We start from the raw sequence: 12,408 nt of genomic DNA, 5'->3' as shown, positions 1-12,408 counted from the left end.
GAGCAAGGAGCTTGGGGGCAAGGAAGGGTTTGCAGCTGAATTGGGGAGGAGAACAGGAAGGACTTCGGGGTTGCAGCAGGAGAGGAAAGCCTCGCAGCGGCTGCAGCCGGATCCCGGGGAGCTTCACTCTCGAGTAAGTCCTTGGAATCCTGCTCTGGACGCCAGAAATATCGCTATCCTGGCGCGGTTTTTGTGGTTTAATTTCTTAGGGCCCGCGGTGTCCCTGCCGGGCCTGAAAGGCGGGAACTGACTTTGCAAAGGGGGATGAATATTCTCTGTCCGGGAGGGATCCCGGGGGAGGGATTCGTGCCCAGGGGGCTGCCCAAAGCCCTCGCCCTTTGGCCGCTTCTTTCCCCGCCCCTGCAGTTTCCTGAGGGGGGAGCATTGACGTTATTTAATTTCTTTCCCTTCATCATTATAGTTCGCCATTCAGTGGGAAGCCACACAATCCAAACTTTCAATATAAACTAGATCCAAGCGGGCAGCCCTGTTGGTCCGAAGCAGTAGAACAAGCCTTTAAGACGAACAAAAGTTTGTTGGACTTAAAGGTGCCACTTGACTCCTGCTTTGTGCAATATAAACTGCAGTAGAATTTGGGTAAGAGATATTGAGCACTTAAACTCTTAGAAAATTTAGAGATAGCAGGTATAAGGCTATATGAGGTATATCAATTATAGAAACTTAGAGTAAGTCTAACTAATGAAGCCTAATTACTGAAACTGCTAACTATTGAAACTGGAAAATGTACTTGTTCAGTCGCACAGTCGAGTCCAACTCTTTCCAACCCCATGGTCAAAGTCACGCCAGGCCATCCTCCAAAGTCCTCCACCATCCTCCAAAGTCTGCACAAAATCATGTTTGCTACATCAGTAATACTGTCCAGCCATCTCATCTTTTGCTGTCCCCTTCTTTTGCATTCTGCTTTCCCCAGCATCAGGGTCTTCTCTAGTGAGTGCTCCCTTCTCATTTGGTGGCCAAAGTATTTGAGCTTCAGCTTCAACATCTGTCCTTCCATGGAACAGTCAGGGTTGATTTCCCTTAGGACTGACTGACTGGATCTTCTTGCAGTCCAAGGGACTCTCAAGACTCTTCTCCAACACCACATCTCAAAAGCATCTATTCTTCTGCATTTGGACTTCCTTATGGTCCAGCTCTCACAGCCATACATTACTACTGGGAATACCATCGCTTTGACTATACGGACTTTTGTTGGCAGGGTGATGTCTCTACTTTTTCTTATACTGCCAAGTTCGTCAAATGTGTTGACTGGAAAAGTGTTAACTGGATTCTATTTGTAGAAGAATTTACTTAACTGTATAAGATGCCCATCACTTTGACTATACGGACTTTTGTTGGCAGGGTGATGTCCCTATTTTTTATTATACTGCCTAGGTTTGCCAGTGGAAAATGTATTAACTGGATTCCAACTGTCGAAGAATTTACTTAACTGTATAAGATGCACTGGAATTTCAACTGGAAGTATGATATGAATTTGTGTGCTAACTGTTCTTACTTTTCTTATTAATAGCATGAGTATGCTGTCCTGTGAGAAGACTGGAGTACAATAAAGTTTATCTATTTATAAAAGGGTGTTACTGGGTCTCATGTGCTGGTTCCTGAGAACACCATATTGTTTGGGAAATTGTAGTTATGGGAAAGGCATATGAACTATAGAAAGAGAAAATTTCTCCCACACTGAGGACCTCTGCCCCCTCACTGCCTCCTCCAGCTCCCCCCAGCAGCCCCTGTGCCCTGACCTGGAGAGGCCAGCTGAGGCCTCTGTTTCCCTTCCCCTCTGCTGGCTGCTGGGGCAGAGCTCTTGCCCAGCCCTTCTGACCCCTTGAGAAGCCATCTGCAGTGGCCAAGCACTTCCCTGTCGCTTTGTCCTGGGCTCCAATTCACCTTGAGTGGCACCCACTAGACAGATTGGTCCCAGAAATTGGAGACCAAGCTCAGAACATCCACAGCAGATTTTTAAAGAGCTAAATAGAGAAGGACCAAACAAACATCTATTTCTAAGCTTAATACTTATTATGTCATAAACACAATGAAATTAATCCTGATCCACAAAGTATAGCATAGAGGCAACCCTGATACACTTAGATGTCTCTAAGCTGTAGAGTCCTGTAAGCCAAAATTCAACTTTGTGAGCTCCTGGCATTAAAGCTGTGAGCTACTGCATAAATTAGTTTGCTCTGGGGTCATTTTTCCTCAGCTAAGACAAAAATCTGTGAGCCGGAGGCTAAAAAACTGTGAGCTAGTTCAAATTAATTGGCTTTGAGGGAACACTGCCCTTGACCAGGGTCAATGATATAACTCCGTTCTCTTTAGGTTCCTCTCTGCTTTTTAAAAAATATTTTCCCTCTCCTGTTTCACAGGCAAGTGAATAAAAGTGTCTTTCCGTAGTCAGAAGCAACCCAAGAGAAAGAGGAAGGAGATGAAAGAAGAAGACCCAGAAAGTCCTGGAACTGGGAAGAGATTGAGGACAGGGCCCCATCCCATCCAAGCAGGGAGTGGTGTTGAATTCTGGGAAAAAGCTGCACCAGAGATCTTGGCTCAGGACACTGTGGCCGCAGATGAACTCAGCCGATGCTTCCGGCAGTTCTGTTACCATGAGGCCAATGGGCCCCGAGAGGTTTGCAAGCAGCTTCATAAACTTTGCAACTACTGGCTGAAGCCGAAGAGGCACACCAAGAAGCAGATCCTGGACCTGGTGATCCTGGAGCAGTTCCTGACTGTCCTACCTCAGGAAATGCAGTGCTGGGTCAGAGGATGTGGGCCAGAGACCACTTCCCAGGCGATGGCCCTGGCTGAAGGTTTCCTCCTGAGTCAGACAGAGGAGAAGAGGCAGGCAGAGCAGGTGAGGGGTTTCATTCACTCGTTTAAGTAATGACCTTATGGTAAGGTTCAGTAGTTGCTGCAGTCTTTGATGCCTCCTTTTGTTGGAATTGGTGTGTTAATTCAGCATTCCCAGTCTGTGGTCCGTAGCTCTGCTTTCCATATTTGTTAGCATGTTCTTGTTAAAATTTTGAGGGACCTCTTTTTTCTGGACCTTGGAACGAGTCTATTGATACTCTGTCGACTCCTGATGGTTTGTTTCTCTCAGTTGGTCTCAGTGCAGCTTTCCTTTCACTATCCAAAATTCCTCAGTGTATTATTCCCATCTTTTCTTGGACATTTCTACCTCTAGATATTTCAGTAAGATGGGAAGAACTTTGATTCTTGCCCCTGTGGTTGAAGCAGCTCTGATGCTGGATGCAGGGATGAAGAGACTGGGAGGGGGTCACGGTTTGTCTCCTCTGCCTGTTTCATTCCTTCTCTTACCTGCCTCCCTTGCTGTTATTTCAGATTTGGGGACGATCCACGAAGATGGAAGCCAAGTTCTCTGAGGAAGGAGCTCCTCCATCAGAGAAAGGTCAGAGGGCGCAGGCCCAGGAACATGCCCAAGATGCTCTCTCAAGTGGTAAGGGCTTCCCTTGCCCAGATGGGATTGGTGTACTTAGTCAAATGGTTGGGCTGAAGGTTCAAGATAGGACAGAATATTTTTGTAGACTACACAGACTTGAGTTTTGGGATGTAGTGCCTGAGGATGTAGTGACGGCTACTTCACTTTAAGGGGGAGTAGAGAGAATCCTGGAAGGCAGTTCCATCCTTATTGACATGAATTAAAATACGAGTCCCTCACCTTCCTTCCATTGGAGGGTCTCAAGATGGCTCCAAAAAGAACAAGAAGAGAAATCTGGGTGTAGCTCTTAGTCATGGTGAATAAATGGAGGCTCCACGTTCTCCTAACCTGGGTGGCTGAGATGAGTCCAGTCTCATCAGATCTCAGAAGCCAAGCAGAGCCAGCCCTGGTTAGTTCTTGCAGGGGAAACCACCAAAGAAGTCCAGGGCTGCTCTGCAGAGGCAGGCAATGGTGTCCCACCTCTGAATGTCTCTGGCCTTGAATAACTCTGGGTTCACTTTAGGACCGCTGCGTCTCACACTGTGATTTGAAGAAGTGATCAGTGACTCACAAAAGCTCATACCCTACCAAAAAATTGCTAGTCTTTAAGGTACTGGTGGACTCTTAGTTTTTTCTTCAGCTGAGACTGTACAGCATTTTACAAACTCACACGTCCCATGATGTTCTGAGGCAGCAACCCTCTAGAACCCCATCGCTGGGACTATAATTTGGTTCTGCTAAAAAGCTTTCCAAGGGCATCTTTCCAGTCAGAAAGAGGAAAGTGGACTAGGGATGCCATGGCCTGGCATCCCATGACGTTTGAGGATGGAGTGTGGGGTGGGTGTGATCCCATGTTGATGCCTTCTCCATCCAGATACTGGGATGTGAACTCAGAGCATGAGCAGACACTCTGGAAGTCCGTTGGTCATATTCTGCTTTCCAGAGCCTTGGCTGATGCATTCAGTTTACATCTGGGCTTTGGGCTGGACATGATGGCAACCTGTCCTGCAAAATGAATTCCGGTCCCCTCTATATATCCTGCCAGACTGGACTCCAGGACACAATGGAGGTGCAGGAGGTGGGAGAATGGCATGCCTGGGCTTTTGGCCTCATTCAGCAAGGATGCCACAACCTTTTGAGCTCCAGGGCTCACATTTCAAGTCCCACAGAAGTGCTGGGCATCCCTCTCCCACACTCAACTAAAAGTCATTACAAATTTTCTTGAGCGTAAAGAAGACAATGTGTGACAACCCTGGGAACAGGAATGTGTGAGGCAGAATTCAAAGCAGCAAATCATTCATCCTCTCCATGTTGTCTCCCTTGCAGGCAGTGAAGAGACGATGTCGAGCCGAAATCTTTGGAGAGGAGTGGAAACGGCTGCTCCACCTCTGGTCCAGGTAAGGGGGGAAGAATGGAGGACAGATCCCCCCTCCTTTCTCAAGGAGGCTTTTGGTCCTGGCTGACTGAGGAGAGGGAGACTCTGAACCAAACGCTACATCCTGCGCCCTCCCAGAATGCCCCTGTGGATAATGTAGTCTCGGCCTGGAATGACAGAATCTGCATTTTTCTTTGCAGTATCGCTTTTCCTTTGAGGAGGTGGCCGTGTATTTCACCCTGGCTGAGTGGGCCCTGCTGGATCCAGGCCAAAAAGCTCTCTACAGGGAAGTCATGAAGGAGAACTATGGGAACATGGCCTTTCTGGGTAAGGATCTTTCCTAGGTGCCAAGGGTGCACACTTGCCAAGGGAGACAGTTGTAGCTGTTAGATATGTGCCCACATCTTATGTGGGAGAACTGGGTTTGATTCCCTTCTTCTCCACATGCAACTGCTGGAATGACCTTGGAACAGTCATAACTCTCTCAGAACTGTTCTGCTGAAGAGCAGTTTCTGTCAGAGCTCTCTCAGCCCCACCTATCCCACAGGGTGTCTGTTGTGGGGAAAGGAAAGGAGACTGTTAGCTGCTTTGAGACACCTTGAGGCAATGAAGAGTATAAATCCAGAATCCTCCTCCTCCTACGACCAGATGTACCTGTCCCTTTCCACTATGTTGGTAGGCCTGGCCTCTGGGGAACAGGTCTCCCTACCCCAGTCCACTGTATTAGTAGATCTGTTGTATAGTGAGTCTTAGAAAACATACCAGCACTCTGGGCGGAGAACCTCTTGGAATCTACTTTGTTGTTGTTGTTTAAAAGCGAAATATGACAACCAGCATCACAGGTCAAGTGTAACAGAGGAGGAACAAACCCTGTTAGAACCCTGCCTAACTAAACAAACAGGAAGTTGCCTCAGTGTTATCAGCCTGCCCAATCTACTGTTTATTCAGGAATACATATCCCATTTTCCCCTTCAAGGAAGTTTATGAATCATACTGAAAAGCATAATTGGTGTGTGCAAGAGAATTATTGCCCTCTGACTCCATTGTAGCCCAGGGGGACCATTACAGTCAATGCTCCATAGACTATAATAGAGAATCAATCTTGGGGTATCTGGAGCTTTGATGGGGCTGTTATTTTGAGAAAGGGGCATCAGATTTATGCCCCAGCTGCTGGTGCCTCCCCTCAAGAACCTCCCCAAGTTTTGGGCCAGAGAGTCCAATTCTATGGGCCTCAGAAGGAGGTGCCCCCATTCTCCATGGTTTCTGAGCAGAGAACAGAAACCTGTGAGTGGCCTGCTGAGAACTTGTGCGCCAATGCCGCCTTGTGCAGCTTACAGGGAACTCTGGCTGCAAGCAGGGCTTTGCATATTAGGCCACACATCCCAATGTAGCCAATCCTCCAAGAACTTTCATGCCCTACTGTAAGTTCCAGGAGAATTGGCTACATCAGGGTGGTGTGGCCTAATGTGCAAAGGAGTTCCTGCTACAAAAAAAAATCACTGGTTGCAAGTGTTTTGGGAGACTGGAACAGGACAGAAACTTCTGGAGTTTTATCTGGAATTTCTGAACCTGCAAGTCCCTTTGGGGTGGGGTTCCAGAGGGCCTTTTGGTACCATAAAAGGTTAATGACCTTGAGGCCTGATGAGCCTGTCTTCTGTCTGTCCATTTCTGACAATAGACTAGCCCAGCTAAGGTGCAGAGAACGGCTCAGAAGTAGCAAGATACTGGCTCTGGCCTTGAGAAAGGTGGCCCTGCACTGCAGGGTGGGTTTTCTCAGTATTTGTTACCTGCTCCCCCAACAAATGGCACCCTTTCCAAAAACTGTGGGGGTCCCCCTTTAAACTGTGGGGTTCATGTGATGAGCTCTTAGCTTTTCTTCCCCCCCCCCCCATCCCCAGGTAAAACATGTATTTTGGCGAGGCTGAAAACCAGCTCCTCCTGGCTCTGGGGTCTGCAAAAACTCTCAGTGCAACTGAAGAACTGGATATCTTGATAACTTCTCATATTTAATCATCAAGTACAAAGAATCAAAAGAGATGCATGGGAAATCAGATGGAGATGGAGAAAGGGGACAATTCTTTGACACTTTTTTCCTTATGGTATGTCTAGGGAAAGGAGGGAGAATCAGGATATAAAAAGAGCTCTACAGAAGGGCCTGGCAGGGATAAGATGTGGCCATATTCTAAATTCAGGAGGGGAAAAGATCGGATAAAAGAAACACAGATTCCTGAGCAGTGCCTGAGTGGTGTCTTGGCTCCTTGCCTGGGTGCTGATTGAAACTCTTGCCTTTATTCCATTAGCAGGTGCAAAGGAGACAGCTGGGGAATTCCAGGGGTTCCCTTTGGAAAAAGCCACAAATGAAGATGCTGAAGGAAACTTAACAGATGGAGATGGACCACAGAGGCAGGAGGGAAGCCACATAGGTGAGAGGAGAGAGAAGCCCATTCATTGCAAAGGAAGAGGTATTTTGAGAACTTCTTGTGTTTAATTGTCAAGGGCAGACAATCGAAAGAGTCTCACAGTGTCTGAAGAAGCCATCCAGGCTGTCTAGTCCAGGGGTGGCCAAACTTGCTTAATGTAAGAGCCACATAGAATAAATGTCAGATGTCTGAGAGCCACAGGACATGAATGTCAGAGGCTTGGGAGCTGCAAGAAAGGGAGGGAAATAGATGGAGGAAGGAGGGAGAGGTGGGAAGAAAGCAACTTTAACTTTAAATGCATTCTTCAAGCTGCTGGCTGGCTTTGCGTGGAGAAGAGATTTAAACACATGCCTCCTCAATGTGGTGGTGGGGGCTTCGAGAGCCACACGATATGCGTGAAAGAGCCACACGTGGCTCCTGAGCTGCAGTTTGGACTAGATTCTAGTCCAGCCCCCTGCTCAATGCAGGATCAGCCTAGAGCATCCCTAAAAACTGTTTGTCCAGCTGCTGCTTAAAGACTGCTTGTGAGGGGGAGCTCACCACTTCCCTTGGGAGCCGAATCCACTTCTGAACAACTCCTACTGTAATAATAATTTTCCTAATATCCAGCCGGTACCTTCCCACCTTCGTTTAAACCTATTATTGCGAGACCTCTCCTCTGCTGCCAACAGGAACAGCTCCCTGCCCTCCTCTAAGGGACAGCCCTTCAAAGACCTCAAGAGAGCAATCATGTCCCTCCCCCTCCCCACCATTCAGCCTCTTCTTCTCCAGACTGAACATCCCCAAGTCCCTCAGCCTTTCCTCACAAGGCCTGGTCTCCACAGAAACGAGGGGGAATGATTCTTTCCCATTTTTTCCCCTTCAAATGCACGTGGGTTGTCCGGGGAGAGGATGAGTAGGCAGAAGATAAGAACTGCTCTACAGAAGAGCCTGGCAGGGGATAAGAAATGACGAGCTTCTCCGTTTGGGAGGAAAAAAGATCTCATAATAGAAATGCACCCCCATTCCTGAGCAGTGCCTGAGTGGTATCTTGGCTCCTTGCCTGGGTGCTGATTGAAACGCTTCCTTTCTTCCAGCAGCAGGTGCAGAGGAGACAGCTGGTGAATTCCAGGGGCTCCCTTTGGGAAAAGCTGAGAACGAAGATGCTGAAGGAAACCTGGGAGATGGAGATGGACCACACTGGCAGGAGGGAAGCCACACAGGTAAGAGGAGGGAGAAGCCCATTCCTAGCCAAGCAAGGGGTTTCCGTGATATCCCAGGCCAAGAAGAAAGGTCATTTAAAAAAGACAAGGAACAAAGGCCTCCAGCCTAACTAGAGAATCCACTCCAGGGAAAGTGAAAGCATGGCCTTTGCAAAGACCTTCATTTTGTAGGCACCCATTCACTCAGGAGACAAACAATATAATTGTTTGCACAGTAAAAAGAGTTTTAGTGTGAAAAGAGCCCTTATTTCACATCAAAGAAGTCAAACACGTGGAGAGTCCAAAGCAATCGTCTTTTATCCAGGAGATTTAACCTGCATTTAAAGTGTATATTTTCATACACTTCTGTATACAGCAGGAAGAAGCTACTGAAATATTTGGAGTGTGGATGGAACTTGAGGTGCAGATCAGCCCTCCTTGGGTGGGTTCTAACAGGATCTCTTTCTTGATTCCAGCTGGGGATGATCAGAGGAATGAGGAGGGTGAGGAACTGCATCCTCTATTGCCAGATGAAGACTTGAGAGGCAACTTCCAAAATCAAGTTGGGCCTAAGAGAAAGAAAAGAACCCAAAAAGTCAAGAATTGTAAACCCATTCCTTCCCAAAAGGGGGATTTCCAAGAACTAATTCACACTGATATAGACACATACAAGTGTTTGGCTTGTGGAGTGAACTTCTCAGATCAATCCCAGTATAATGACCACATACGAATGCACAGTGGAGAAGAGACCCATCAACGGCTGGAGTGTGGAAAGATCATGACTTGCAGAGGAGAGCTCCGTGCACATCAAAGAATACATATTGGAGAGAAATCTTACAACTGCTCAGACTGTGGGAAGACCTATTCAGAGAAATTAGACCTTGTTCGACACCAAAGGATTCACTCAGGAGAGAAACTATTTGTATTCTCAGAGTCTGGAATGACGTTTTCAGAGGGAGGAAAACGTAATAGCCATTTTCCAAAGCAGAGTACAATGTTGGCATATAAATGCTTCCAGTGCAGAAAGTACTTCAGATACAGATCACAGCTCTTTCTGCATGAAAGAATCCACACAGGGGGAAAGCCTTTGAAATGTTCAGAGTGTGGGAAGAGATTCAGTCAGAGTCGCAATCTTCAAAAACATCTAAGAACCCACACAGGGGAGAAGCTTTTTGAATGCTCAGAGTGTGGGAAGAGATTCAGTCAGAGTGACAGTCTTCAAGGACATCTAAGAACCCACACAGGGGAGAAGCCTTTTGAATACACAGAGTGTGAGAAGAGATTTAGTCATAGTGGTGAACTTCAAAAGCATTTAAGAACCCACACTGGAGAGAAGCCTTTTGAATGCTCAGAATGTGGGAAGAGATTTAGTAGTAATGGCAAACTTCAAAACCATCTAAGAACCCACACAGGAGAGAAGCCTTTTGAATGCTCAGAGTGTGGGAAGAGATTCAGTCATAGTGGCAGTCTTCAGGTACATATGAGAACCCACACAGGGGACAAGCCTTTTGAATGCTCCGAGTGTGGGAAGAGATTCAGTCAGAAAAGCGGTCTTAAGTCTCATCTTAGAACACACACTGGGGAGAAGCCTTTTGAATGTTCAGAGTGTGGAAAGAGATTCAGTCAAAGTAGCACTCTTCAGGTACATATGAGAACCCACACAGGGGAGAAGCCTTTTGAATGCTCAGTATGTGGGAAAAGATTCCGTCACAGTTGCATTCTTCAAGAACATCTCAGAACCCACACAGGGGAAGAGAAGCCTTTTGAATGCTCAGAGTGTGGGAAGAGATTCAGTCAGAATGGCAGTCTTCAAGGACATCTCAGAACCCACACAGGGGAGAAGCCTTTTGAATGCTCAGAGTGTGGGAAGAGATTCAGTCAGAATGGCAGTCTTCAAAGACATCTAAGAACCCACACAGGGGAGAAGCCTTTTGAATGCTCGGTGTGCGGGAAGAGGTTCAGTCAGAAATGCAGTCTTCAAGAACACATAAGAATCCACACGGGGAGAAGTCTTCCGAATGCTCAGAGTGTAGAAGGAGATTCCATTCTTGTGACCTTTTTCAGAGTAATCTAAGAACCACACAAGGAGAAATCGTTAAACTGCTTCACCCAGTGATGTCAAACTTGTTTGTTACGAGGGCCAGACATGTCCTTAATGTCATTTTGTCAGGCTGGGCCATGTCTGCCATAAAATGTAAGATATAAACTCTGGCAAACCTAAATAATGATTTTTTTTACGAACAATATAAACATGCTTAAAACATTAACAGTATTGCCTTTATTTAGCGGTGTTTTATAATTGACATCTCTTGCTCTGAATTATTGCATCAGAATCTGAAGTCAATGTTTGTGCTGTAGCAATCTTGAGTATCCTGTTTAGGAATGTATCTGTAAGCTGAAAACATATTTTTGATTTATGGGGATTTGTTACAGAAAAGCGCTGTTCAAAGAGATAACGTTGGCCCTAATGCAGACAGAAGTTTAGAAGCAAAAACCTTAAGGTGGGGTTAATTCAAAGACCCAAACAGGTAAAATTTCCTAATGCCAGCTTCAGGAAGATTATCCTTAACACATCACCACACTGCTCTGCCCCCCTCCCCCCCGCCACTTGTGATTTGTGGCATCCTTTCCTGTGTAGGTGGGGGGGGGGAGAAAAGGAGGTGGGTGTTCAGCAGAGAAGAAGACGAAAGGAATCCTGAGAGTGGGTGAAATTGTCACAGCTTGTCAAAGTCCCAGGGGGCTTTTGTTTTCAGTTTTCTTATTAAAAATATGGAGCAGCGGTCTATCAGTGGCTATTAGCCACAGTGTATTGTTGGAAGTATCTGGGGCAGTGATGCTCTGTATTCTTGGTGCTTTTTTTGCGGGGGGGGGGGGCAAAGTGGAAGGGCTTCTAGCCCCAATTGTGAACCTCCTGATGGCACTTGGGGGGTTTTTTTGGGAGGGGGCCACTGTGTGACACAGTGTTGGACTGGATGGGCCATTGGGCTGATCCAAAATGGCTTCTCTTATGTTCTAGAAATGTAAGATACCTTTTAAAACTGTCTAGAGTTTAACTGTACCCCATTTAACTCCCCAACACAAACTCAAAATGCCTTGTGATATTTCATAAGGTTGGGAGAATGCAATGGGCCCAAGGTCAGAAGCCAATTTCCTGGCAGAATGGCATTTGAACTTGGTCTCCCAGATCCTAGCCTGATGCTCTATATTAGGGATGTCGAACTCATTTGTTATGAGGGCTGGATCTGTCATAAATGAGACTTTGTTGGGCCGGGCTTTGTGTGCCGTAAAATGTAATGCCAGGTTACAGAGATATAGGACACAATGATTTTATTTTTTTAAAAAAAATTACACTAAAACATGCTTAAAACAATAGCACTTATTAGTCTTAAAGGTGCTTTCTTTGTATTTATTTATTTACTGCATTTATATCCCGCCTTCCCCTAACGGGCTCAGAGCAGCTAACAACAATGATCTCACCCGTGTAAACCAAGGAACTGGGCAAAGGAAGCTCTGGCTTTTTCCTTCCTTTCCCAGGGGATCAGGAAGGGGAGGAGCCTCAGCTAATAGCAGGAAGAGAAGCTTGGCTCAGTAGCTCTGCTCTGCGATTGAGGAAACCTCACAAAGCAAGCTCTCCCTTCTCCCTAAGAGAGGAGTCTCAGCCAAAGGAGGAAATAGGCTTTGCTCTGTAGTTTCTATGCGGTTGAGGAAACCTTGCAAAGCAAGCTGTGATGCAGAAGGAAACAAAAGAGGGAGAAGGAAGCGGACAGCCAGTTGCTCCGGGGATTGATAGAAGTCCTCTGGGCCTGATTCAGGCCCCAGGCCACATGGATGACATCCCTGCTCTAAATAGTATACCATACCTGCTGTCAGTACAAATGGTGTCACATAAGAATGACTTCAGAGACAGTCTGAACTCAGCTGAAAAAAAGGTTCATGTTTATCATCAATACGTAAAAACCAAAGTTCCAAACAATTACTGACATTTCT

At 46.5% G+C, this 12,408-nt stretch overlaps 1 protein-coding gene across 1 annotated transcript in view; it reads left to right on the top strand.

Annotated features, from left to right (window-relative positions):
* The window catches only part of LOC132571273 (zinc finger protein 436-like), a 54,264-nt gene continuing 41,856 nt past the window's right edge, over positions 1–12,408 (top strand). The window contains exons 1-5 of the mRNA XM_060238027.1: positions 1–133; positions 2,379–2,860; positions 3,349–3,463; positions 4,772–4,842; positions 5,021–5,147. Of these exons, the coding sequence (XP_060094010.1) occupies positions 2,438–2,860; positions 3,349–3,463; positions 4,772–4,842; positions 5,021–5,147 (736 nt within the window). The 5' untranslated portion in view covers positions 1–133; positions 2,379–2,437. The remainder of the gene's footprint in view (positions 134–2,378; positions 2,861–3,348; positions 3,464–4,771; positions 4,843–5,020; positions 5,148–12,408) is intronic.

This window comes from Heteronotia binoei, chromosome 5 (assembly GCF_032191835.1).
Source record: "Heteronotia binoei isolate CCM8104 ecotype False Entrance Well chromosome 5, APGP_CSIRO_Hbin_v1, whole genome shotgun sequence".
Classification (NCBI taxonomy): Eukaryota; Metazoa; Chordata; class Lepidosauria; order Squamata; family Gekkonidae; genus Heteronotia; species Heteronotia binoei.
This window is presented reverse-complemented; position numbering and strand designations above follow the sequence as displayed.